The following is a 21994-nucleotide window of genomic DNA, read 5'->3' on the forward strand; positions in this document are numbered from 1 at the left end:
ATCCCTATCTTGAGAATCCCACTGGATAGGTGATTGATCCATATTCTGAGATCTGCAGATTTCTCACACAGTGCGGGTAACTGATGCACACTACCTTTGCTTTTCCAACAGAAAAGGTACCTCAACAAGAGGTGTTTTGCATTCACAATCTATGCCAGTACTGACTATCAGTTCAAGGCATGTACCCACACAGTTGCCAAAGCATCATCAACTATGTTGCCCTTTTCTGGCTGCTGCAGATGGCTTCAAAAGGCATCTGTTTTTTTTTCCCTCTTTTTACTGCTCAAAGGCATGCATTCTCCTTTTTCTGCAAATCTCTGTTTTCTCTGCTTTTCTCTGGTTTTCTGCTACTTTTCTGACAGTAAAAACCTGACAGGCAGGAGAAAATTGATAGCCAAAACTGTCTCTGCAACTGTCTCTTTTTTTTTTTTTTTTTTTTTTTTGAAAACAGTAACCAGATGGAGTGACTGCTAGTTAGTCTAACCAGACTAACTGGTTCTAGTTACACCAACCAAACTGATCTGGTTAGGCCAGATTAACTGGACTAAAGTTGAACTAACTGGACACTGGTTCAACTAACCAGAGTTAACTGACTACGGTTGACTTAACCAGGGTTTCTCTAACCACAGGTCAACCAACCAGGGTTTAACTGTACCAGGGTTAACTTAACCACTGGTCTGCCAGGCTGGCTGCCACGTCAGCATCTTGCAAGACCTCTGCCACGTGTCCTGCACCACGTGTCCCGCGCCACGTCAGCTCTGAGCTGGATGCCACGTGTACTGCCACGTCATCAGCCTGCACATGCTGCCACGTCAGCACCCACGCGTGCCTGCCACGTCAGCTCTGTGTATGCCACGTGTGCTGCGCCACGTGTCCCGTGCCACGTCAGCGCCACGTCAGCGCCTGCCCAACCTTGGCAAGAAACTCCGTCGAGACCATCGAGCCTTAGAAACTAACGCGCATCGCGGGCTTTTGCATTTTTGGAGAGGCGCTTGTTGGACCAGCGAGGAAATGCGTAGTAGACGTAGGCATCGCCATAGCTGCGCGTGAAGGCATCGCTAGGCTTGCAGACGTCGTCACCACCCAGGCCCAAGTAGTATACGTTCACGTCTCCCGTCGAACGATTGTAGACAGAAATTTTTGAACTCTGTGCAGTTGCCTTCGCCAATCATCCATCATTGATCTCCCGTAAGAATTACGCGAATCCCATCAATAGCCGAACTAAGGAAACCATTTGTCTGATTACTTTGCGCCACGAATTTACTTTCCTGCGCTAACCTCAGCCCTTACTTCATCTCGGTCCAATTATGCACAGAGACAAATTTATGCACTTCCGACACCCCTTTGCTCCTGCTCACAATAGCTTCGCTGCCCATACGATGGCCTGCGGTTCTTTTCTCTTGATCGCTCCCACCATGGAAGGTAGGGAGATCCTAACGCTCTGATACCAATACAACCAAAACTGAATTAAAAACTGTCCACAGCTCTCCCTTCTCCAAAGCTCTCCCTCTCTCTGGACAAACACTAGGGCCCAGGACAAATTGTCGGGCTGGACCCCCCCGAAGGTCTTTATTACTTTCAGAAAAACTGTTACAAAGATTCAGCAGGAAGCTGTCTCGTAAGTCTCTCTCCTCTCATACGTGAAAAGAAATCTTTCTTTACAAGGGCTTCAAACCCCATTCAAATTGGCAACATGCCACTTGTCTACAATCTAGACTAACTCTTATTACAAGCCACTTAGGGCTATTCTGGAGTCTTCCAGGCTCTCGGTCACACGAACCGCTTCCTAGGTGCTTGTCAGGCTCCATCTCGCTTAGGAAAATAATCCTTCCTAGTACCTGCAACAATTAATTAAAGCGCACCACCATGGTACCCATTAATTGTTAGCGCTTTGCATGCAAATAACACACTGTGGACTAATCCTAGTCACGGTGGGCGTCCCCACTGAACACATGTGCACATCTAAACAAATATATATATAATAAATATATATATATATATATTTTCTCTGGTTGACCGAGGTCAACACTCTTGATTATAATTAAAGAGCTTCGACCAAAGGTCAAGGCGCCTTAATTATAGCCAAGTCTCTCCAACCGGAGTTGGCACATCTTGGTTAACCGGGGTTAACCCTCTTGGCGCATGCCAAGTCTTGTTGACCAAAGTCAACATTCTCTGACCGTAGTCAGGTTTACTTGACTGGAGTCAAGTATCTTTGACCGTAGTCAATCCTTTGACCATTAAAATAACTCTTTGACCGTAATTAACACATATAACATTCTTTAATTAAGATCAAATAAATGGTCAACTGTACTTTGACTTAGGATATTTACATTGTGGTGACATCTCCCCCTCCTTCTCAGCCCCAGTTCCAGATGCATCCCCATCCCTCCCCCCCCCGCCTCTTTCAGCTCTCCCGCAGAGCTAGTTGCACCGACGGTTCCTCAGCCGAGGGCAGCCCCCGCTCCCCCTCCTCCTCCTCCTCCACTAGTCGCCCCTGAGGAGTCTGTGTTGCCTATTCCCCAGCCTCCTCCCCCTCCCCCTCCGCTGGCAGGACACCCTGAGTCTACACCTTCACCGGAGCAGGCTTCTCTGTCCGCTAGCCCCTCAGTAGCAGACTCCGACGGGCCTCAGCTTCAGGAGAGAGAGCTCCCCGCGACTTTTACAGATCTGGCCCCTGGGACTACTTGGATGTAGCCGACCTCGGGACCTTCCCTGCTTGCCTCGACATCAGTATCTTCCTGCTCCGCAAAGGGGCGGATGGGAAGATAGCCGCCTTGGCCCCCAGGGATGGCCCTAGCTTTGCTTTCACGTTCCTTAGCGACGGCACCGAGACCTGGACAGACGACTCGGTATGGGAGGCTCTCAGGGAGCAGACACATGCTCAGGTTTGCTCCTGGATAGGCCCGTCCGGTGGGCAGCTTCTCGAGACTCAGTGGTCCGAAGGTGACGTGCGCCTGCGGTGGCGTTGCGCCGCCAAACGCTTCAGACTGATTGTGATCCTCAGGCCCCCCTGTCTTGGCCCCTCCCCCAAGATGTCAGAGCCTGGACCCCTCAGAAACTCCGCGCTTTCTACGGCATGACCACCTCAGAGATCTCGAGCTGGCTCGAGAAAGCTTTCGTTCATGGTACCAAAGGCCTCTCGCCTTTGCTGAAGGTGTTGAAGGATGGGCAGGATGACCCCGCCTCCCCCTCCAAACCTTCCCATAAGCGTCAGCGCCTCCACTCCGAGATGTCAGCTTCTTCTTCGACTTCGACCGCGAGCAGACAGCTGTTCGCAGCCTCCCAGCCCTCACCATGAGCCTACACCTCGTTTCCTGGAATGTGAACGGGTTTCACTCTTCTGGAACCCGTGGTCCTAGGAAGCTCATTTTGAGACAGGAACTTCAGCCAACAGTGATAGGTCGTTTGGATGTACTTCTGCTCCAGGAGCACAAGCTTTCTGCGGCTCACTCCCGCAGATGCGGGAAGATTCTCCCTGGACGTTCTCACACTCATTGGGAGCCCTCGATCGGCGCACTGGGGAGGAGTGGTGGTGTTTGTACCTCCGTGGGCGAGCAGCTAGCCCAGGGAGTTTTCGGTCATGGCACGCTGATACCAGGCCGTGCCCTTTGGGTAGGCCTAGAACTGGAGGGATCCAGAGTTGGAGTCCTCAACATTTATGCTCCCACAAATCTCCGTTGTAGAGCCACCTTCTGGAGGACACTTACAGGGATTCTCCCAGACATGGATTCCTGGATTGTTGGAGGTGACTTCAACAATCTGGAGACCTTGGAGGACCAGCAGGGCAGAGGACCGGAGTTTACAGGTATGTCTCAGGCAGAGCAGTCAGCTTGGGACTCTTTTATCTTTGCGACAGGAGGAAGGGACAGTTGGCGAGACCCGTCCTTCCGACGCCGGCACGGGAGCTTGGACTTTTCGTGGGGCTTCCGCAGGGAAGGAGGCAGACTCCTGGAGAGGCTGGATAGATTTTATGTTAGTGATTGGGCCATCGGCAGAGGCGGTCAGGCGGGTATAGTTCCAGGGACGACACTGTCCCCGACCATGCGCCTGTGTTCTTATCATTAGATTCGACAGCTCAGTCCCTTCCCCCCCGCTCATGCCGGATTCCTGACTCCATTTTCTCGAGGGAGGATGTGCGCAGCAGTATTTGCAGTCTTTGGGATAGAGACTGGGGCGAGTGCGTGGATCTGGTTGGCTCGGTGGCGCAGGCTTTGCAGGAGTCCAGCCAGATCTGCCAGCTCGCAGCCCTACAGGTTCGACAGGATTGGTGGGGCAGAGAGAGAGCTCTTCGGAGGGACCTCGCCTCCATTCAGCGACTTCAGCAGGCTTCCCCGGGCTCGGAGGAGCTTCGGATCCAGGCCCTTCGAGCCAGAGCCCTTCTGGAGGAGACACTCCAGCGTCGCTCAGAGTTTTCCTATCACGCCTCTCTCTCCTTCTGGGCCCGGAAGGGTGACCGGATGTGCAGGGAGTTCTTCAGGACGCATGGCCAGAGAGCTGCAGGTGATCAGCTTCTGAGTCTCAGGACAGCGGATGGTCACATCGTTACGGATCCGGGGGAGGTCTTGGGGTTGGCCACTGACTTCTACAGGACCCTCTTCCAGCAGGAGCCGCTTGCCCCTCGTACTCGACGTGACCGTGAGGAGGTGTGGAGGCACACTCCATCCCTGGTCCAGCCTAGCATGCAGGCGACGTTGTTGGCACCGTTCACAATGGACGCGATGTTGGAGGCCTTGATGGCCATCAACGGACAGAAATGCCCAGGTGAGGATGGGCTATCCCGGGCATTCTTCGCCTCCTTCTGGGACCAGATCCATCAGCCCCTCCTTGCAGCTCTGCAGAGGATTTTCAGCAGCGGTCAGATGCCAGAGAGCCTTTCCTCGGGACTGATTTGCCTCATCCCGAAGGGAGGAGATAGACAGGAGATCCGTCAGTGGCGCCCGATCACTCTCCTTACCACTGCCTACAAAATCCTCGCCAAGATGATCAGTGCCAGAGTTCAGCCTCTACTCCCAGACCTCATCCATGACACTCAGACAGGCTTTGTCCAGGATCGCAGTATCCTGGATAATGTCTTCACCTTTTCAGAGGCGGCGGAGTGGGCTCAGCACAGCGGATCACACCTTGCCATTCTACTTCTCGACTTTGAGAAGGCCTACGATCGAGTGGACTGGTCCTTTTTGAAGGGGACTCTGGAGCGGCTAAGTTTCCCAGCAGGTTGGATTCAGGGTATCTCAGCTTTGTACAGGACAGCTTCTAGCAGGGTCATCATTGGAGGATGGGTGAGCGCTTTAGCTTGGAGAGATCAGTGCGTCAGGGCTGCCCCCTTGCTCCTTACCTGTTTCTTTTCTTCGCCGAGGCTATGACTTACTACCTTCGGGCGAGGTCTACAGGGATCAGGGGTGTTCGCCTTCCACTCCGGGAGGACACGGAGCTTTTGGACTCGGAGTACGCAGATGATACAGCCCTGTATGTCCAGGACGATGAGAGGATGCTAGAGAGGGTGCGGATGGCCCTGGAGGTCTTCTGCTCGGCCGCTGGTGCGAAAATCAACTGGAACAAATCAGTTGGTTTTCTCACAGACCCCGGGGCGTGTTCTCAGTGGGGGAGGTTTTTGGGTTTCAGATGGATTCCACAGGGACAGACAACTAGATACCTTGGTTTTCAGGTTGGCCTAGACATCACGCCAGCTCAGCAGTTTCTCCCGGTGCTAGACTCCATCCGACGGAAGCTGGCTTTCTGGAGCACTGCTAAGCTTTCCCTTGCAGGTCGTGCCCTGGTAGTTAACCAGGTCCTCCTAGCCACGGCTTGGTATGTGGCTTCCTGCTGGTGTTTCTCAAGATCCAGCGTGGCACAGCTCAGGAGGCTGGTTCGGAACTTCCTTTGGTCCGGGGAGGATGGTCTCAGAGATACCAGAGCCAGGGTTGCTTGGCAGACAGTCATTCTTCCGCAGGCTGAGGGTGGCCTGGGGGTCATCGATCCAGAGCTTCAGAGTCAAGCCTTGTTAGGCAAGCTTGTCATCCGCGGTTTGACCCCGGGGGGGCAGACGTGGAAGATGTTATTTCAGCAGGGAGTCGGTTCTTGTGTCCCGTGCCGAGGTGGAGAGTGGCTACCGTCCCTCAGGTGGATCTTCACTTCCGCCCCGCTCACTCAGCCCCGTTCCCCACTCGTTCATAGCCTCCTCATGGTTTGGAGGCGGCTCCGCCTCAGTCTCATTCAGTCCCCTCCTAGCTGTCAGGAGGAGATCGATCGCCAGCCGCTTATCTAGAACGGTCAGGTCAGAGATGCCGAGGGCCTTCAGTTGGGGGAGAGATCACATATCAGGTGGGATGGCTGGATGAGGGGGCCAGCCCGGTCCCTTCGAGTTTGGAGGGATACGTACAGACATCTGGAGACGGCTGATCTTGCAGACGCAGCTGGAGGTGCACGTGGAGCCCAGGCGAGACGCACGGACATCGACGGCGCGATCCCAGCTGATTGGTTGGTTCCACCTGAGCCTCAGGTCCTCATGCCTGGTGACGCCCGCTGGCTGGGACAGTTCACCCCCCGTGGCATCCCACTGGTGATCGCAGGACGTATGGATGACTCCTCTATCTCCTTCTTCGCGGTTTTTGGGGATATACGACTCAGGAGAGAGGATGCGCTCATCGACCCCCTACTCCCATGGCAGAGGGTTCGGGTCATAGGCCTTTTGGGGAAGGTCTGGCGTACCGATCCTAGCATCGAGCAGGACCAGATGCAGCTTTGGCGTCTCTGGCTCTGGGAGGGGCGGGCCTTGTCAAAGCTTGATTGAGACCCAGGAGAGTGGTGGTGGCCAGAGATTGTGACAGGACAGGGGCCGACTTCCTTCTTCGCCTACAGCACGACTCTGGGCAGGCGAGTTCTTGGGAGGATGCAGAGCCGCCCCCCCACCCAACGGCCCAGCTGGTATGCACAAGGTATTTCCAGGTTCTTTTTGCAGGCATTCTGGAAGGCCTTGTGGGAGAGCTGGCGGCCACGGAAGATCTCATACCTCCTGTGGCTTCTTGCCCACAAAGGTCTTCCAGTGGGGAGCTGGTTGCGGCAGATAGGCCAGGACGGATGCTGCCAGATTTGCCATGAGGATGAGGAGTCACCAAAACACTGCCTGTGGAGCTGCACTCGCGCCCAGGAAGTGTGGAGGTGGACTTTCGGGATTCTTACTCGCGCAGCACCAGAGCTAGGATTGATCACTTGGGGCGCATTCTGTTGGTGCAGCACCGCACCTGGTCTTCATCACTTATTCGAGGCATGCCAGCAGGACCCCACTTTCCTTATTACACAGGGGACGTGGGGGCCGCTCGAGGGTATCCCGCAGCACCTAGCAGAGAGACAGCCAGTCTGGGAGATTATTAGCAGCATTGCAGGGTGGCACATCTGGACCTCGCGCTGCGCGCAGATCCTCGGTGGCACCTCCTTATCGACTGCCCAGATCATGACGGAGATTTGGAGCGAGATTATTCATACCCTCAGAGGCCAGTGGGACCAGATTCAGGGAGATTCCCGGGCCGGTCAGGAGAAGCGGAGACGCTTCCTCCGGGCTTGGGACACACAGGGCCTCTTCTTCGAGCAGACTTCGCAAGGCCTTCGGTGGCACTACTCACCACCCCAATGGCTGTTCATTCACACTCGTCTTATCCCTCCGTGAGAGTATGATTTATTCTGTTACCTTTTAGGGCTGTGTCCGATTTGTGAACGCAGCCCATCAGCTACAAGCTGACCTTTTGTATCTTGTTCTCGAAGTAATATAATTAGCACTGTTTTTTCGGCAAAAAAAAGTAGTGTTGGGTGAAGGACACCTTCATTGCAAGTGTTGCTATAGCCATCAATCTTAGAAAGTATGTCACACTGTGAGGTCATTGACCATCTCTGAGCAAGAAAGGCAGGAGAAAGACAGAGCATCAAAGATCTTTGAAGAGGAGCACAGCATCAACGGGGGTGATGACCAGCAGAATAGTGCGGCACAGCCAATTACTCCTGAGCATGCCACTGGACTCACAGGATGAGGTAGATGAGGTAGAGAAGCTTAATCCTAATGCCCTTTTTCAAATGCGAATGCAGAGTGTAGCAAGAGCCCTGTCACACTTGCAACATGCAATCACGGAGATTCTGCAAGCTCCTCCCCGTATGGTTGCTCCCCCCGGAAGTAAAAAGACAGCTCAGAAGAAACAAAAGAAGCATAAGAAGACTCACAGGCATGTTTCTTTCAATAGACAGCCTTCAGAGATGCCTTCGATATTCCCATGTCGCGGGTAATGCCAACAACTTTCATTCAGTCAATCAGGGACAGCAAGCCCTTCCTCAACCCACTATGCATCCAGGAGGATCAAATTTCAAGCAATGGTGGCACCATCCCCAAAGGCACCCGGAATGCCAGGAAGCTTTATGAGCAGCACGCAGCCCAAAATGCAGGGGAATGCCCCCTACAAATGCCAATATGATGTACTCGAACATTGGGATGCAACTTACAAGCCTCACACGGGAGTGAGCCTTGGGTCAGTTGACGTCACATGAGGCACACAGGATCTTTCAGCGGTTGACACGCCGCAAGAGACGAGCCTTCCTCACACAAAGGATGGATGAGATCATCAGATCATTTCGCGGAGGAGACCCAACCATTGGGTAGGGATTCCTCGCGGAGGGGAAGCCACCCATCCCCATCATCAATCCGGGCGTGTGGCACACTTATGCATGCTCCTTATATGATGTCCCGAGGAAGACACCGCAACACATGTCCACTATGCCCACGCCCACTACTTGTCATCTATTCACTACGCAGAATGTGCGGGCTGCACTTCGCCAGCTCCACAACTGGAAAGCACAGTATCATGAAGGCCTCGGACAGAGCACTTCGGACATGGGCAGGAGGTCCTAGCACCGATCCTTGCACATATGTTTAACCTTGCAGTTTGTCACGGCTTCCCACCAGCATGGAGCACCACTACTATCGCACCGATACACAAAGCAGGAGACCTCATGGACACCGGGAACTATCGCACCCTCATGATTGGCCACACACTAGCCAAGATCTATGGATCGGTACTAGAGAGAGAGATCAGCAGTCATGCAGAGGCACGAGGGCAACGAGCACTAAGACAGGCAGGATTCAAGAGGCAACACTCTACTCTAGACCACATTTTCACTCTGAGGGCTATCATTGAGGAAGCGAGGTCCAGACATCAGAGAGTCTACACATGCTTCATACACTTTCGAAAGGCCTTCGACACTGTTCCACGATCCCGCATGATCAGGAGACTACAGGAGATGCAAATCCCAGAGATGCTGATTTGGGATGTGATGAGCTTATATGAGTTAGTCAGAGGCAGGGTCCATGCCCCAGGCGATCTATCGGATTGGGTCGAGAGCACCATTGGGGTGAAGCATGGCTGCCATCTCTCACCAACTCTCTTTGGACTCTACATTGATGAGATCACATCTTTCATAGATCGCCTAGGTGGCGAGGGCTCATTACTAGGGGATCTCCTCATACAGATATTGTTATATGCTGATGATATAGTCCTTATATCCTCTTCAATGGAGGCGCTGCAAAGAGATCTGGAGGCTTTAAAGGTGTTTTGCAGAGAGAGAGATCTGACAGTCAACCTTGGGAAAACTAAGGTTATGATCTTCAACACCTCACGAGCAGTGACTAACCGACTTACTTTCACCTATTGTGGTAAACCAGTGGAGATAGTGCAATCATACACATATTTGGGAGCAGTCTTCACAGGACCCATCTTCACGATGAAACATGCAACCCACGCACGACTCACACAAGGGCGTGGTGCTTTGGCTAGACTAGAGCGGCAGTGTTTTCAAGCGCACTTCTAGGATCCACCGACGAAGGACTAGCTTTTCAACACACTAGTGCGGCCGACTATCATGTATGCAACACCTTTCTGGAGGTGCAATCTTCCAAGGACAAACTAGAGGAGCTTCAAGCGGCTACAAGTGATGATGGGATCCAGGATGATCCGATGTAAGCCCTCAGTTCCACATGAGATAGTATAGGCAGAGTTCGCCATGACACCTCTCCAGGTTGATGCCATCTTTCATATAGTGACTTTCATCCATAGAGTTTGGGACTTACCCCATTGGAGACTTCCGAGGTTGGCCCTAGAGTCATCCACATGACTCGCAGAGAGCGGGATAGACACATGGTATGCACGCATATCTACATGGCTTGCCAGGCACGGTATCCAGATGGATAGGCTTCCCCTCTTTCAGCACAGCATGGATGCACCCACTGAGTCGATCCCGCGAGATGAGATCAACCGTATCATACGATTAGACCTCCAGCTTCACACATCCCGGACGTGGTGGGAGGACTAGCAGCTCCCCACCAAGGCCCAGTTTTATCGCGACCACTTCCTGACAGGATCAAAGGAGGGATTCATTATCAGACCCCAGTATCTCAAGGATAGAGGAGTATCTCATGCACTGAGGATTGCCATTATTCAGGTGCAGGTTTCATCCCATCAGCTGAGGATTGAGGCAGGGAGAGCAGCGGGTATACCTAGAGAGCAACAGGTCTGCACGCTATGTACGCTGGGGGCGGTTGAGACAGAGGAGCATTTTCTTTGTGTTTGCCCAGCCTACTACAAGATTCAAGGATGCTACCACTGTCTCTACCTAGAGGGGAGTGGCTTTGGTCTTTTGTCACGATTGATCCATTTCCATGACCACGTCTGTATCGGGCTTTATCTAATGGAGATATAGCAACACGGGGAGGTACTTCTACGATAGATCAGAAAGCAGCAGGGGATGGTCAAGCCACTATAGGACATAGAGGCTGACCGGGCACAGCGGCACGTCACAAACTTCTATACATTTGAGTCAGCCCCTGGACACATTGGAGTGGAGAAAGAGGAGTTAGCCGCTATGAGAGCAGTAGTCTGGATGAGCAGCCAGCACAGTACCACCGAGAGAGGGGCGCAGAGGCCACATGTGCGACAAAGAGTCCCTAGAGTACTCTATTAACATCCATCCTATCACAGCTTTCCTCAAGGGAGACCCACAGAGACAAGGGGTCACTCTAGACATAGCCCAGAGCGTCTAGAGAGCACATAGACCGCCCCCACCGCAGCGCGAGACAGCTCGACAGACGCAGATACGAGACATTTTTGCAGCCCACCAGAGAGCCATCACTGCACCAGGCTTCGGTTTCGTCCTAGCGCCTAGATAGATTGATTGATATGATTATGATTCTATTAGCATAGACTAGTACTCCGTAAGGGTCCTAGCGTACCCTTTGCTTCAGCCCACTGAGGCTTGTATGAGTTCACTTTTCTGTGCACTTTGTCCCATAGGCATGGACGTTAATCTCTCTCTCTCTCTCTCTCTCTCTCTCTCTCTGCAAAATGGATAAGATGATCAGCTCTTTCACAGAGGAGACCCTACTACGGGATGGGGGGCTCTTGTCGGAGGGGAAGTCGCCCATCCCCATTACACCAGCAGTATGGCATACATATGCATGCTCCCTATATGATGTTCTAGGTCAGGCGCACCACCTGATAAGTGCTCCATTCCTAGACCCACTACGTGTCATCTGTTCACTGCACAAAATGTACGAGCTACCCTTCTCGGGCTTCACAACCAGAGATCACCAGACCATGAGGGACTACGCACTGATCGATTTGCACACGGTCGGGAGATCTTGACCTCGATCCTAGCACAGTTGTTCAACCATGCCGTATGCCATGGCTTCCCACCTAACTAGAGCACCACCACCATAGTACCAATACACAAGGTGTTGGGTGTTGGAAGCAATGAAAGCACAATGGAGAAAAATGAGATGATGTAATACATTGCTGCAAAACTGAAGTAAAGCAGCTCAAAGGAGAGCCAACATAACAAAATCCTAGGGCTAATTGCCCTTACTGGACTTAGTGTCCTAACTGACGTAGATGGTACATAAACTAACTATACTAATAGTCCTAACTGACTATAACTAGGCCTACAAGACTCATACCAAGGTATAAGTAGCACCTATGGATAGCCCATGAGATAGCCTACAAACCCCCCTCCATGATATGGGCTGAAGTATCCTAGACATGACTGAGGATACCTAAATAGCTAGTGTCATGGTTGCACATGTTCGTCCCATAGGATATAGGAACCTATGACTGTACAGAGTACAACAGATCAAGTTACAAAAGGTACTAAGTTTAAGGCTTGCCGAAAAGCCTCAAACATAGGTCAAGGTAGAGCCTTCGTAAAAAGATCTATCAAGTTGTCTTCAATGGGAACATAAGACAACTCAATATCACCTGCTGATAATCGCTCTTTGACATAGTGATAGTGAACCTCGATGTGCTTTGTGCGAGCATGGAAAACTGGATTCCGTGCGACAGCCAAAGCACTCTGACTATCAGTGAAGATAACGGTAGGAGCAGTCTGACATGCACAAAGATCTGCAAGTAGCTTCCGAAGCCAAACACACTCCACTATAGCTGTAAAAGCCGCTCTGTATTCAGCTTCACAACTAGAAGTAGCAATTGTACTCTGCTTCTTGCTGAACCAAGAAACACATGAAGTACCAAGCATAAAACAATTCCCACTATGTGACACACGAGTGTCAGAACAACCAGCCCAATCCCTATCAGTGAATCCATGCATGACAAGTGAAGTATCAGCCCCATAAAGAAAGCCTAAATGCTGAGTGCATTTAAGATATCTGAAAACATGCTTCACGGCATGCCAATGGTGCATAGATGGGCTGTGCATATATCTTCTCAACTGTGAAACAGCATACTGTAGATCAGGTCTCATATGGCATAGGTAAATCAAACAACCAACTACCCGCTGATAGAGAGTGACATCAAATGTACCGCTACCATCCTCAGAAGAGAAGTGAAAACCAGTCTCTACTGGTGTGGATACTGGCTTGCAATCCTCAAACTAAAAACGCTGCAAAAGCTGTCCAATGTGCTTGGATTGTGACATCAAAATGCCCCCCTCACTAGTGCAGAAGACCAAGATCAGACATAGCAAATGTCTGCTGCAAATCAATTTTAAAATCTGCAATTTGCTGAGCACGTGTCCCAGTTACAAGTATATCATCCACATAAAGGACTAAAATCAGCAAATCTGTCCCACGCTTGCGGATGTAAAGGGTAGCCTCTGTAGGGCTGTTCTGAAAGTCAAGTGTGAGCAAATGAGAATGAATTCTCGAATACCAAGCCCAAGGTGCCTGCTTCAATCCATAGAGGGCCTTTTTCAAGCGGCATACTTTGCGTTCAAAACCTTCAACCTCAAAGCCAGGAGGTTGGGAAACATAGACCTCCTCCTGCAAATGCCCATGAAGGAAAGCTATCTTAATATCAAGCTGATGTATCTGCCAATGAAAGTGGGCAGCAAAGGCAATAACAATGCGAATGGTAGTGATCCTAGAAGTGGGAGCCAAAGTCTCCTCAAAGTCAATGCCATGCTGCTGAGCATAGCCCTTAGCAACAAGACGGGCTTTGTAACAGTCCACTGAACCATTAACTTTCCGTTCGATCTTGTAAACCCACTTAGTTCCAATGGCATTCTTGCCATAAGGCAAATCACACAACTCCCAAGTGTCATTCTTATGGATAGAATCCAATTCAGCTTGGATGGCCTTCATCCAAGAATCATTCTGAAAGGCATCTTGATGACATAATGGCTCTTCATTGCATGCTGAAGCAACCAAAGCATAAACAACAAAACTAGCATGCTCTTTCCGTACAGCTGCTCTCGTACAGGCTGGCAAAGGAGTGTCTTGTTTGCTGTCTTTTAATCTGTCAAGAAGCCAACAGGGTACCTTCTTAGGCTCCTGAATTGCTGCTTTTTCCTGGTCAAGAGCCCGATGCAAATGATCCTGATCAATGATAAGCATATCAGGCTGAATTTCTGCATGCACATGTGGCTGCAAATGACCAACAGATGGAGAAGGGACAACCTCAGATGGAACATCATCCGGAGCATCGGATGGAAACAAAGGCATCAAGCTGTCAAATATGTCTGGGGAATCTACAACGGGCTGTTTTTGACAGTCCAGCAAAGGCATAGTGAAAGATTCATCAAACACAACATCCCGACTGACAAAACACTTGCCCGTGCAGGGCTGATATAGCTTATAGCCCCTGCTCTCTGAACTATACCCAAAAAAAATGCATTTAACAGCTTTATCATCCAACTTAGTGCAGCTCTGCGAAGGCACATGAGCATAAGCTAAGCATCCAAAAGGCCTCATGTGGGAAATGCGAGGCTTACGACCCGTCCAAGCCTCATAAGGTGTGTGAGTCTACAATGCCTTTGTAGGACATCTATTCAAGATGTAATTTGCACACATGACCGCTCCCAACCACAACTTATTAGGCAAATGTTTGCCTTTCAACATACATCTGGCCATTTCCATCACTGATCTATTCTTCCACTCATCCACGGGATTCCATAGACACCGTGCATCGATGATTGATGCCACGGGAAGCCAAAAAAACAGCAAACTCCTTCGACATGTATTCACCCCCCCTGTTTGTATTGATGTGAGCAATGTGCAGCCCACTCTCATTCTCAACCAAGGCAATAAAGTGCTTGAAGCATGAAGAAACATCAGACTTGGATTTCAATGCGAAAATCCAAGTGTACCTGGTGAGATCATCAATAAAAGTAACAAAATAGTAGAACCCCCCAAGAGTTGCAACCCTCATGGGTCCACAAACATCACTATGAACCAGATAAAGCTTACGTGAAGCACCAACTCTCCCATGCTTGGGAAACGCAGCATGGTGCATCTTACCAAGTAACATTGGTTCAAACTTCAAACACATGTTTGGTGGGCATATGCATTTTGGGAAGATCCACAACCATATCTTCCTTATATAGGGCTCCAAAATTGAGGTGTCCAAACCTCTCATGCCACAAATGAGTATCTGCCATGGTAGAATCAATAGCAAAGGCATGTGCATCGGCAACTGTAGCACCATCATCTGAACATCTGTCATAAGCATCAAGTCTGTAAAGACCGCTAGACAATGTGCCAGTCAAAACCAAGGTAAAGGCATGTGTAGCATCATACACTGCACACCTCACACCATCAAAAATAACCTGAAAGCCACATGTAGAAATGATAAATAGAAATGAGGTTCTTACGAATGCGTGGAACATAAAGCACATGCTCTAGAGTGACAATACCACTAAAGACAGAAGTAAGAGCAACTTGCCCAATACCTTTCACGGTATATGATGCATTATTGGCACATGTGACACTGCCTCCCTTAGATGTAAGCTCCAATGAGCTGAATAACTTTCTGCAGGAAGTAATGTGCTTGCTAGCACCACTATCAAAGAACCAGGCATCACGAACATCTGAAACTACCATACAAGCATCATGAACATCAGGATCATACTGACATGTAACCAAGAAAGCCCAATGGTGGTCTTGTGCGAAATTAGCAGGCTCATGTCGATCTTTTGCACTAGAAGAACCAGATACTACAAGTTGTTACTAGCATAGGTGCATGCATGGAGCTGTTTTCATGATGCTTTGCTATGTCAATCGCTCCCAAGTATTATGAGTATGGGTTTGTGTTCATCCAAGTTCTATTTACATCTCAGGCAGCCTATTGCTTGGGAAATTCTATATTTGTTGTTGCCTATGAAACTTTGGAGGAGACCTAAGAACGTCCATCGTCTTCTCGCATTGGCACTGCTTGAGAAATGATCATTCGTTATGATGGCGACCTCGGATGGCATTGGGTGACTCCATGGAGACCTGTAGTAGCCAATTCGAGAGAGGTCCACAACAACTTTGAATTCGGTTTGTTGCTTTCAGTATTCCATTTTGTTATTCAAACTTCCGTTCTCTCTTTTATTTTGAGTTGTTTTGGTTATTGGTTGGTAGACATGATGAGCGTCGCCGAACCCCATCCAGGGTGCGATGAAGAGGCAACATTCCACTACCGTGGTAATTTGTCATGAAACCGATTATAAATATGGCGGTACCATCTCTTCCTGGTCTCCTTTCTTTATGTATCATATTGCAGAAGTCGTGGAAAATTGTACGAGTGAGGGAGCCCAACAAGATATTGCGGAAGGCCAATAACAGATCGTTCGTGGCTCGGATATATCGGAGAAAGAGATCCAATGGAGAGAAGCTCGCAGCTTGAGGCAAAGGGATGCCAAATGAGGAGGGAAGAGCTCAAAGAGAAGTCTCTTGATCAATTCAGCAGCTCCAAATGGCTCCAAGCGCCGGCACGCAGCTCGAGGCAGCTCCAAAATGCTGGTACGCTGCTCGAGGCAGTTTCAAAATGCTGGCACGCAGCTCGAGGCAGGTCCGAAATGCTGAGAAACCTTCAATATAACTGGCACGCACTCCGAGGTAGATCCGTACGAAATTCTGACAGGTGTACGGAATTCTGTCAGTGTACGGATTTCTGGCAGGTCCGTACGGTTGTACGGAATTCCGTACATGTAGGTTTTGCTGCAGAAAAGTACTCAGATTTGCTCCAAAATGTGTCTCCTTCGCAGTAGCTGCTCCAAAATGCGATCTTCTCGCATCAGAATGAGATCTTTTGCGACAGAATTGCTTGGACAGGTCTCAAACACTCGTGGGAGTGTGAAAACCAGCAAGACCAGTAAGAATGAGGGCTCCAGAGGCTGCCAAAGAGCTTGGGAAAGCTGTCAATGGCTGAGGGAATGGATTACCGACCTGCTCTGATACCACTATTGGGTGTTGGAAGCAATGGAAGCTCAAAAATGAAAGCACAATGGAGAAAAACGAGATGCTGTAATAGATTGCTGCAAAACTGAAGTGTGGAGGCTCAAGGGAGAGCCAACATAACAAAACCCTAGGGCTAACTACCCTAACTGGACTAATTGTCCTAACTGACCTAGATGGTACATAAACTAACTGTACCAATAGTCCTAACTGACTATAACTAGGCCTACAAGGCTTATACCAAGGTATAAGTGGCATCTATGGATAGCCCATGAGATAGCCTACACAAGGCAGAGGAACCCATGGACAATGGGAACTACCGCACTCTTATGATTGGCCACACTTTGACTAAGATATACGGGTCAATACTAGAGAGGGAGATCAATAGCCACATAGAGCATCATAGGCAACGTGCACTTGGGCACGCAAGCTTTTGGAGACAGCACTCCACCCAAGACCACATTTTCACCCTGAGGGCCATTATTAAGGAGGCGAAGTCAAGGCATCAGAAAGTCTACACTTGTTTCGTAGACTTTCATAAGGCATTTAATACTGTCCCACGCTCTCGCCTAATCAAGAGGTTACAGGAGTTGCAGCTCCCAGAGATCATGATTTGGGGGGTCATGAGTCTGTATGAGTCCGTTAAAGGGAGGTGTCAAAGTGGGTTGAGAGCACTATCAGAGTAAAACAAGGCTGCCCCCGATCGCCTACCCTCTAAAGGCTCTATATTGATGAGATCACTTCTTTTGTCAATCGCCTAGGAGGAGAGGGCTCACTTCTGGCTGACTTGATGGTGCAGATATTGTTGTACGCCGATGACATAGTCCTCATATCTTCCTCTACAGAAACATCTAGAGGCTCTGGAGATGTTCTGCACAGAGAGAGAGATTTGACTGTCTTCAACACCTCGCGAGCAATATCCCGTCAACATAGCTTCACATACCATGACGAGCCTATGGAGATAGTGCAATCTTACACATATTTGGGAGTAGTCTTCACGGGGCCAGGTTTCACGATGATCCATGCAGGTACGGCACGACTCACACAAGGACGGGGCGCTCTAGCCCGACTAGAGAGGCGATGCTTCCAGGACCCTCCAACGAATGCAATAGCTAGAGTTCAAGTTCTTGAAGGACCTGGCAAGCAAGCAGTAGTTGATGAGGCTGTAAAGTCTTGCAAGGCTTCCCTCCTACCCCCCAGCTAGTCTCTACAATCGAAGATCTAGTTCACACTCAAGTACAAACCGCTAAGAAGGAAGTGATACCATAAAGTTGACATTCAGGAAGAGATTAAAGAACACACAGCTAGACGTGATAATGCCTTGAAGATAAGAATAGGGGGACTTCTTGAAGGATGGTATAAAGAGTAAGACTCTTTCAGTGACACTATAGCACATGTCAAAGCAGCCATGCCTAGCTTGTGGTTAGGGACTTGACTCCAACTCTTCAGCATTGGAAGAAGTTTCGCTTGATGATAACAATTCTTCTTTCCCTACTCATACAAAAGAGCGGGTTTCAAGTCTTCATTTGCCATCATACCACCCTTCCTCACTCCCAAATATCTTCTAGAGCAGTGCACTAGTTTTGATGCGTGCACAAAACAAAGGATAGAGTGGCAATCCTTGGGCAGCATTTAGCAATGTCCATTGGGACTCCTTGTGGGAGGTCTTGTGACAAATTTGCTTAACACCCTAAACACTATATCAAGTCATTGGGTTGGTGGGCTACAAAAGACAAAGAAGAGACCTTCAAGGTGTGAAATTTTGGCATCTTCTTCTTTTTTATGAAGTACAACATGAGATGCTATTAAACTTGAGACACTCACCATACCTTGAAATAAGGTGTGAAATTGTGGCATGTTGTTTTGTTTTTTGAAGTACAACATGAGATGCTATTAAACTTGACCACATTCACCAAACTTTGAAATCAAAAAGGGCTGCATTGCTCCATTCACAATGTGTATCTTCTTGATGTTCTAGATCCTAACTTCCTAAGCCTTCCCTCATCACACACACATGCACGCACTTTTTTTTTTTTTGGCCGGGGGGGGGGGGATCCATCGAAATTTATATTAACAAGAGGCACTTCCCAAGGGGGGACCTTGCAATACAGCATCACAAGATCTCAATATATGACAACTACACAGTTGAATCTATCTACAAACACACACACGCACGCACACATATCAATCAGGCCTACTAAAGACACCTATGACACAAAGATATCTTGACTTTCTACATTGATTGCAAGCCATATGTAAGTCAATACCTAATGGATATCACATTTTAAACAGGCCTCATATGGCCTATACACAACATACAAGGCATAAGCTATCTAATTCCACAAGAAATATTACTCTTCGGACGAAATCATAAAACATTATTTGTAATTGTTCACGTCAGGTCCAACTATCCTCTTAGGATAAGCACTAGAAAAAGTAGCAGATTGCCTACAAGTCTTCATGGAATAAAAACTATAGCTGGCACCTTACACATAAAGTTTATAGCCAACGACGTCTACTTGAAAAGAAAATGCAAGAGAAAACACCCGTAGGACATCAAAGAATTGTTAGTAAACTAGGACTTAAGAGACTAGACAAGGTCTAGATTGATCTACAAGATACATATAAAAAGTCATTCGATAACGCGAGTAAAGCAACAAGAAGAGTATGAATATCAACTCAAAAAAAGCAAGATATAGTACAACTATGGTCCTAAGTATAAACTTCTTCATAATAGCACACAAAAAAGAAAAGGACATCTAGCAAATTGCATGGATCAAGGTAACCTCAAACCTTTAGGCAGCTAAACACGAGTCCTGATGATGCCACTTTGAACTTTGCTAATTCTCCAATAAATCGTATATTTCTTATCTTTGTCTCAATATTCATTTGATCCTGAAACAAGTAATCCAAGGATAGATCTTCAAAAACTAAGGACTAAAGGAATATATACCTTCACAAGACTAGAATATATCCAACTATACAAAATAAGAATTTAATCAAACAAGCAAAAGAACAAAGGGAAGAAGGGAGTTTATAAGCGACTTTAAACAAAAAATAAAAGCAAAAATAACTTAGTAAGCAAAGCTACGGCTAATTTCTCATCAGCACCCAAGCATAACTACTACGTCACACGCACAAAAAGACTCCCACCTTGAGAGGGGAACCAACAAATGATTAGTATGAGGGGCTCTATGTCTTGGTACACACGCACATGCCTGTGTGCATGCTTGCCTGCACGTGTGTGCGTGCGTGAGTGTGAAAGAAAGAAAGAAAGAAAGTTTATTAAAGTCTTCGTAAGATAGACTTCCAAGTATCTTCACACAATCTACGAGTTGAGACAGGACGGGCAAAGGGCATCCCACATGATAGACGAATCTGTATTTTATGTGATATGCTGGAGACCGAGACAAATGATCACCTTGCATTCAAATTTCCAAATTTTTTACTGCAGTTGTGGTCTTCACCAAGCAATTTGACCAATAGCTCCAAGGGGAAGGACCTTGTAATATACACAAAGATGCATCATAGCAAAAATAAGAACCTACCTATAGTACATGGGTACACATGGCTTGCCACACAAAGTGCAGGATTGCATAATAAAAGAGGGTACATGGATCGCCAAGGTAGGTAGTTTTATATCACTCACACAAACAACCATACCTCCCCATTGTGAAGTTTCTAAGAGCAAAGAGAGCATACAACATCGAGTAAGCTTGAGAAAGATGAAACTAATAGCACATTTTGAATTTCAAGTTTTCATTAAGCCCTAGGTATAAGTCCAAGAGTGACACATGGCATAGCGATCTATGGCATAGTGCCACATGTATGTGCAAAAAGAAATTCATGCACCAACCCTTAGCCTCTTTCAATGAATTGGAGTCTGATTCTAGATCTAAATTCTACAAGTTGTCTAAGACCATGTACACTAGTTAAACGTCGAAACCCAGATTAGAGTCAATATCACAAGCCATGAAGACATTATCCAATCCATGGTGGGCATAACCCAACAATTCCCCCCCATAATACAAAAGGGTTATAGACGTCTGACTCGATCGTTGGGCATTGCATCATCGCTCCCCCTTTCAAGAATCATCATCATGCATCATCGCTTCCCCTTTCAAGAAGTCTGACTCGATCGTTGCGCATTGCATCATCATGCATCATCGCTCCCCCTTTCAAGAATCAAGTATTTGTATACCAAGGAGATGATTGCATAGCAAAAATACCTTGTTGGTTCTACGAGATTATCCTTGGTAGATCAATAGATATTTGACCTGCTGATTTTCCACCTTTTCAATGATGAATTGATATTTGATGTCAAATGTGCTTAATCCTAAAGTTATTTACAAGATTCTTGGCCATAGCAATACATATTGATTATTACACCCAATTTGTTGTGATAAGCCAAGACCACTTAGTAAAACGGAATACAAACTACTTCAATAAAGAGCAAGTGTTTTGCTTCCTGTTCACCCATAACATACAGCTAGTGTTGAGTGAAAAAGTATAGCTTCAAGTAAAGATTTTGTTTTTGCTACCTACCCAATCACCAACACAAAGTATTTGACGGCACATAGAAAATCCTAAAATGTGTAGTATCTTTGATGTGCCTAAGGACCCTCATGGCCTAGCCTTAGGATGTGCCATGTACTGATTGACAAAACTTACTGCATATGAAATGTCAGGTCAAGCTCCCACTAACTGCCTGTACAAAGTGTCCTTCGCATTTGGCTCACCCACATCAATGTCCAAATTCAATCTTGTCCCCATGGGAATGAAAATTTTTTGCTCTCCACGCGTGTGGAAATTTCTCAGCAAGCCTTTAGCATACGACGGTTGACAGACAAAAATGCTATTAGTGTGCTAATAACGTTGTAGGCCATTCTATGGGTTATCCATAGGTGCCACTTATTCCTTGGTATATGCCTTGTAGGCCTAGTTATAGTCAGGTAGGACTATTGGTACAGTTAATACATGTACCACCTAGGTCAGTTAGCACACTTAGTCCAGTTAGGACAGTTAGCCCTAGGGTTTTGTTATGTTGGCTCCCTCTCGCACCTCCACTTTCAGTTTTACAGCATCTCGTTTTTCTCCTTGTCTCTTCCATTTTTGAGCTTCCATTACTTGCCATAGCCAACAATGGTATCAAAGCAGGTCGGGAATCGATTCCCTCAGCCAATGACAGCTTTCCCAAGCTGTTTGGCAGCCTCTTGAGCGCTCATTCTTGCTAGTATGCTGATTTCTACACACCCGTGAGTGTTTGAGGCCTCTCCAAGCTTTTCCATCGCG

The 21994-nt window shown here is 48.2% G+C and overlaps 1 protein-coding gene across 1 annotated transcript in view; it reads right to left on the reverse strand.

Moving 5' to 3' along the window:
* LOC147879588 (regulator of nonsense transcripts UPF2) overlaps positions 1-21994 on the reverse strand; it is a 96075-nt gene that overhangs the window by 26748 nt on the left and 47333 nt on the right. The window contains exon 12 of the mRNA XM_087371512.1: positions 19496-19597. Within this exon, the coding sequence (XP_087227638.1) occupies positions 19496-19597 (102 nt within the window). The remainder of the gene's footprint in view (positions 1-19495; positions 19598-21994) is intronic.

Source organism: Dipteris shenzhenensis, chromosome 33, assembly GCF_047967505.1.
Source record: "Dipteris shenzhenensis isolate YYH24624 ecotype China chromosome 33, Dip_SZ_1.0, whole genome shotgun sequence".
Classification (NCBI taxonomy): Eukaryota; Viridiplantae; Streptophyta; class Polypodiopsida; order Gleicheniales; family Dipteridaceae; genus Dipteris; species Dipteris shenzhenensis.